Source organism: Apium graveolens, chromosome 8 (genome assembly GCF_009905375.1).
Source record: "Apium graveolens cultivar Ventura chromosome 8, ASM990537v1, whole genome shotgun sequence".
NCBI classification, from domain to species: Eukaryota; Viridiplantae; Streptophyta; class Magnoliopsida; order Apiales; family Apiaceae; genus Apium; species Apium graveolens.
The window spans coordinates 7,395,023-7,401,262 of record NC_133654.1 but is presented as its reverse complement, the minus strand read 5'-3'; the positions used below and the strand labels follow the sequence as shown (position 1 = coordinate 7,401,262).

The window sequence follows — 6,240 nt, the reverse complement described above, 5'->3', positions numbered from 1 at the left end:
GGTGAAGAGTTTGATGTCAGATAATGGAGGTGATACAGTAGTGATGAGTTTAAAAGCTATTACGCGAAATTTGGGATTAGAATGATTAAAACTATTACAGAGACACCACAGCAGAATGGTGTTGCAAAGCGCATGAATAGAACCTTGAATGAGAGGGAACCTGTGCGGGCTCGGTCCACAGCGGACAATATCATACTAATGTGGAGTTAGGCCTGCTCAGCAAGTCCAACAAGTGGTATCAGAGCGAGATTATAAACGATCCATAACAATCTCAGATGGGCTCTAGAAGTGACCTAGGAAGAGGCAGATGGGCTTGCCCCAGGATGGGCTCAAGAAAAAGGCAGACGGGCCTTCCAGCATGGGCCTAGGGGGAGCAGATAGCCAGATGAACTTCCATTTTGGCTTGAGGGGAGTCTTATCATACTAAAGGAGGCAAAAGACAGGTGTCGGGCCCGATGTGTGAAGGGGGAGATTGTTTGGAGTTGTCCCACATCGTTTGTGTGAGGGGCAGTTTGCTAGAATATAAGCAGTCAGATAACTTCATTAGTATGAGGCCTTTTTGAGAGTGACCCTGAAACAAACCCGTGCGAACTCGGCGCAAAACGGACAATATCATACTAATGTGGTGTTAGGCCTGCTTAGCAAGCCCAACACTAACAACTGTTGGAAACTAATTAATTTAGTGATCTCATGCTATGAGGTTATACTAGTATGACAGACCTCCACTCAACTGCAGCTAAAAGAGCAATCTTCACAACTTTAATATGTTCTGGCAGTGCAGCCTCAGATGCTCCTCCTTGTACATTTCATGTGAACGAAATGAATGATGGATTTTAAAACAAATGTAATCGACATTGTTTAAAATTTATAACCACACAATATTAAACCAATTTGTTGAAATTGTTCACCGTTTTAAGCCTTTCCCGGAAACAGACGGTTCTCGTTCAAGTGTAAGGGTTATCTCTTGTCGTACCAGGTTCAAGGTTCGACTCTCACTCATGACACCATCGAAATTTGTAAGAACGGATACTCAATTGTAAGTCATATATGCCTAATTAGTCAATAAATTATATATTCTTCTTCCTTAATATAGCCTAATTTTATTAGGCTCATTTTGTTTAAAGATTTTTTTTATCGTAGGGTTCCCGCAGCTGTTATCCCTCGGGTGCGTACTCGGTAAACCCAACGGCATGAACCAAGGTAAACCGCATTTAAGTGACAGACTTTGGCTCAGGAGTCATAATTATAAATTCTCCTCCTGTAGGATTCGAATCTGTGACGAAAAGGATAATTATCACATTTAAACAACTGAGTCAACCCTTTAAAGATTTTTGTGGCGGTCTTAGTGAACCTAATATGTGGGTCAGGGTAACTAATGGGCCTAATCTTTTCCCCTTGAGTAAGTTTTTAACATATATGGACTATTCTAATCTTTAACCTAACACGTTAACCTTGTATGGTTCTCTTTTCTCTTTTTTTGTTTGCAGATAGTTTTACATCTATGGCTCCAGCTGATCTTCCTAATGTCATAATTATCAATGAGATATTGATTCGACTTCCAGTTAAGTCTTTGGTACGATTTGGATGTGTCTGTAAATCATGGAATTCTCTGATTTCCAAACCTGATTTCACCCGATCACAATTCGAACCATATTGTTTTCAACAACTCTGATGACGGTTATATCATACTTAAACAAAAGAGTTACAGGCCGCCATGTTCCGATAATTTCCCGTGCTACATTGACCGAAACTCGAATCAACAATGTCCCTTACCCTGCATCGGTCCATGCAGACATGCACCTTGTTGGTTCTATTAACGGCTTAGTTTGTCTCTCTAGAACATGTTATTACTTCATTATATGGAATCCTGCTTTTAAACTGTCTAAGAAAAATTTACTACCGAAAAACGTGGCGCGTCAAATTTGCACAATGTCTGCATTGGTGCATGCTTGGATTTGGTTGGGATCATATTTCGAATGACTAAAAATTAATATTTCATCATGTGTTTTCATTGCGGGCTTTGGTTTACGACATCCTTGAAGATCACTTCGTTCCTGAATATCAGATTATTTTTGGTTGAAGGGTTGGTAGCAACTTACTGCATTACTACTTTATGCTCCTGTCCTGTTCTTTTTGTGCTAAGTTTTCTGTTATATTCATTTGGAACTAAATAAGAGCTTGTTCATATGCTATTATGAAAGTCTTGGTGCTTAGCATGTTCTCTTCCTTGGTACATTAAGAAGTGTCAGGATTGGTAGTCCTAGTACATTAAGGCTTTTGATTTTTGCTTGAGCATATATTAGTTTTAGATGACTTTTCCATAATTTTTAAAGCACTACCCCCTTTCCCTTCCTGCATGTTCCATGAATATGTAGTTATGTATATCACTATCCTAGAATTTTGATCTTTTCGGATAACTAACGTCTTCTTTGTAGCGGCAGAATTATGCCATTTGCTTGAAATTAAACCAGACTTAAGTATAGCTATTCTAGATTAAAACCTTGTATTACATACATCATCGCAGAATCTTAATCTTAGGAAAACACTCATTAATAACTTGTTAAACTAGAAAACAACAATGTGATGCATGATCACCTTAGCTTATTCATGTTTACTTGCATTGCTGAGAGTTCATCACCTCATTAAAGTTGGTTGAAAGTAATTTGAGCTCCATGTTGTGGTTGAAGAGTCATAACAGTGTGAGGAGCATGTGTGTAGGATGGTGAGAGTTCAAAAGAGAAATTCTGTAAGATCACAGCCAATGCAACTTTAACTTCTATTGTTGCAAAATGGTTTCCAATACACATCCTTGGACCCCAGCCGAAAGGAAAGAAAGCTAGCTTGTCTTTAGATGCCTTTGCAACTCCTTCAGAGAACCTTTCTGGTTTGAACTCCTCAGCATCATCGCCCCAAAGAGCTGGATCATGGTGGATATGCAATAGAGGCAATGTAATATCCACCGCAGCTGGTATAATGATATCCCCTATCTCGGTTTCTTTGGAGGTTTGTAGGTACAAAGCAATTACAGGTGAATATAACCTTTGGACTTCATATAGTATCATAGTGACCTACAGGAAAACCAGAATGATGAAATGCACTAGAGGAACTTGATTAATTTAATTAGATTAGCGCAAATAAAGAATTGATAAACTAAGTTTTGTTGAATAAAAAGTAACTTACAATTTTAAGGCAGCTTATACCCTCGAAACTTGGAATGTTATTTCCACATACTCGCAGAACCTCTTCCCTGGCCTTTTCTTGCCAGTCTTGGTGCATGGCTAAGACAACTATTATCCAGGTCAACCAACTTGAAGTTGTCTCATGTCCAGCTAGGTAAAACAGCTTACATTCCTCTATGATATCTTCTACTGTCATTTGGTTACTATGTGCGCCACTTGAATTATTTATCGGATTTATCTGTTTACTGGATTGCAAGAGCAGGCCTAATAAGTCGTCGTTCCTGGATTCTCCTGCTGTAATTGCTCTGTCTTTATTCTCAACTAGTGTTCTGAGCATCGAGGTAATCGTTTTGTTCAATCTGTTTCTACTTCTGTTCTTTCTAGTCGGGATAAATCTGCTTAGCATCAAGTTGAAGTCATTGAAAGGATTCTTATATCAGATATTTTTGAACAAACTCGAAACCTACTTGTTGAGGTAAAAAGGTTGTTATGCAAAATAATATAATTTGATATACCTGAAACCAGGAATGTATAAAGTTTGCATGGCTTCCATAACTAGCACCTGGAGTTCTTTTTGCAATTTTAGAATCTTCTTGCCTTCTTCGTAGCTGCTACCAAATGCTGTTCGAGAAATAATATCACCTGTAAGATCTTGAAATTCAGTCCAGACATCGATTTCACAAGTTCTCTGAGTACCAGCTAATTTATTCCAGCGATCAACCAACATCATACAACTATCCGTAAAAACTGGTACCATTCCCTTTGATAAAAGATAAAAATTTGTTAATATAGTAAAGATATACCATTTGATATATGAAGCAAAGCAAAGGAGTCAATCATAAATTTAGATTGTAACCTTCAATTTCTCGAGGTGAAAAGCAGGGCTCATTATTCGTCTATGTGCAGCCCATTTTTCGCCTTCTAGAGTAGTCAATCCATTTGTCAGAATCAGTATTAGAGGATTAAGTGATGGCTTCTGAAAATGTCCTAGCTTGTTAGACAGAACTTCTTTTACCAACTCAGGGTCCATTATATTCCTGTTTTAACGAGTAACAGTCAGTTAGCAAAATAAAAATTCGAGGTGTTGGAACATAATTCAACTTATAAATTACATGACACTGGAAACTTCGTATCTGTTACCGTATTTCTGCACAAGATTATGGGTGAAAGGATCCACACGAGACACAATCCGGTGATTCAGGCTACCTGGTTTTGCCCAGGCATCTTGTATCTGCTTAACATATTCTTTCAAGTCCCCGAGCAACGGCTTATAAGAAGTGCCATTGATTCCTTGCAGCTTCAAGTACTTGTCGAGCCTTTTCGGTTTCCACCAAATAGAGTAAAATGTTTTGGCAAGAAAGAAGGGTACTAGAGACCATGTGATCACCATGACAAGTAACATATTTTGCTCCATTTTCTTACAAGTAAAGAGATTATATTTGAGAATGTTTTGCTGGTTTTGATGAAACATTTTCACTTAAACATTGTGTTATATAGTGAGTTCATGACATCATCTGTTTGAGATATTTAGCTCTAAAAATAGTGTCGAAGTGGGTAAGCTTTCACTGTCTTGTACACTTGGGTCTCACGAAATTACTCTCTGCAGATTAAAGAAACATAAAGGATATTTTATGTTCTATAGTTATCTGTTGATTGGGTATGCATTACTTGCATGCTGATCAAGTTTACTAGTTTACTGAGTTCAGATTTTGATCAAGCAGTACTTTTTCGATTAACCCGGTTCTATCCAAATGGTTTCTCCTAATGCAGAGGCGGATCTAGGGGGGACCCCCTGAGTTTTCAAATATAGTTGAGTTAGTATGTTTAATTATAGAATTGTAGTTGTAGTTCAGTTGGTTGTTGGTTTTTTCGTAATTGCAGGAGACCTGGGTTCGAGTTTGTTCTCAACCCTCCTTTTTTCCTTACTAGTTTTTGTACGAATGCGTTGATGTACATGCCACTTCTATTTTTTACTCCTCTAATTTTTACTTTTTTCCTTGTCTTATAATTATTTATATTAATTTATTCTATTTTTTACTCCTCTAATTTTTACTTTTTTCCTTGTCTTATAATTATTTATATTAATTTATATATGTCTTGTATATGATAGAAAACGGTTTGAACTGGTGATGCGTAAGAATAAATCCTAGAATCTTAAAAAAAAATTATATTTATATTTTTCAATTTTTTCAAAATTTAACGAACTTAAAAACTTTTACACTTTAAAAATCGATACCATAAATTTACGCAAATAAATAATTCAACTTCACATTTCAAATAAGATCTTTTTTTATTTATTTTGTTTATGTAATTCATTAATGTCCCCGTAATTAAAATAACGGCTTAATGTCCTAAGTACGTATTCGCCTAACTTAGGTATGTACAAATTTTTTTTATTGTGATTATAGTTATGCTACATACTCATATGACTCATTTAAATACGTATTTAAGCGCATTTTTCTCTTAAAATTAAAATATAATATAATTTATTTTATTTTAAAAAAAAATTCGGACCTCCCTAAAATATTTTTCTGCGTCCGCTGCTGTCCTAATGGATCAATAATTGTACTTCATCTTTGCCGTTCGAATTGACAAAAATGTGAAATTTCATTTGCGTAATTGCATGGGGACGGGTAGCAATATGCATTATATTTGCAAGTGTGAATGATAAATTTAGAGATTTTTCAAAAAATTCGAATCCCGAAATCTGATCCGATCCGGAAAAAAATTCTATCTGGTGCGGCCCGGCCCACGGGCCTTAAATAAGCCTTTTTTTTCTCGAAAATCCGGTAATAATATTTTTCGAAAAGCCCGGATTAAAACCCGGATTTAAAAAAGCCCGGATAAAAGTCCGGATCGAAAAAAGCCCGATAAAAACCCGGTTCGGCCCGGATAAAAGCCCGGGTTTTTTGAAAAGCCCGATTAAAAAACGATTTTTTATATAAAATTTTAAAATATACAATACTTTATATGATTTTTAAAATAATATATCATAATATTAGAAACAATTAAAGTATATATGATTATTTATATATTATATTAAAAATAATTATTTATTTCG

General features: G+C 36.1%; 1 protein-coding gene across 1 annotated transcript; it reads right to left on the bottom strand.

Annotated features, from left to right (window-relative positions):
* Nucleotides 1-2,479: 2,479 nt before the first annotated feature.
* On the bottom strand, nt 2,480-4,443 carry LOC141678775 (cytochrome P450 CYP72A616-like). Its single transcript, XM_074485158.1, has 5 exons — nt 4,320-4,443; nt 4,036-4,216; nt 3,695-3,939; nt 3,181-3,574; nt 2,480-3,068 (listed from the first exon to the last, which is right to left on the bottom strand). The coding sequence occupies exons 2-5, from the start codon at nt 4,207-4,209 to the stop codon at nt 2,643-2,645; spliced, it is 1,239 nt and encodes a 412-aa protein (XP_074341259.1). The 5' UTR covers nt 4,210-4,216; nt 4,320-4,443; the 3' UTR covers nt 2,480-2,642.
* Between the last annotated feature and the right edge of the window lie 1,797 nt (nt 4,444-6,240).

What these genes read in the sequence shown, in the direction of transcription:
- LOC141678775 (XM_074485158.1), bottom strand. Translation starts at nt 4,209, where the DNA reads ATGGACCCTGAGTTGGTAAAAGAAGTTCTGTCTAACAAGCTAGGACAT. An exon ending in TTCACCTCGAGAAATTGAAG is followed by an intron (nt 3,940 to 4,035) that starts GTTACAATCTAA and finishes CTTTTATCAAAG; the next exon opens with GGAATGGTACCAGTTTTTAC. An exon ending in GTATAAGCTGCCTTAAAATT is followed by an intron (nt 3,069 to 3,180) that starts GTAAGTTACTTT and finishes GTTTTCCTGTAG; the next exon opens with GTCACTATGATACTATATGA.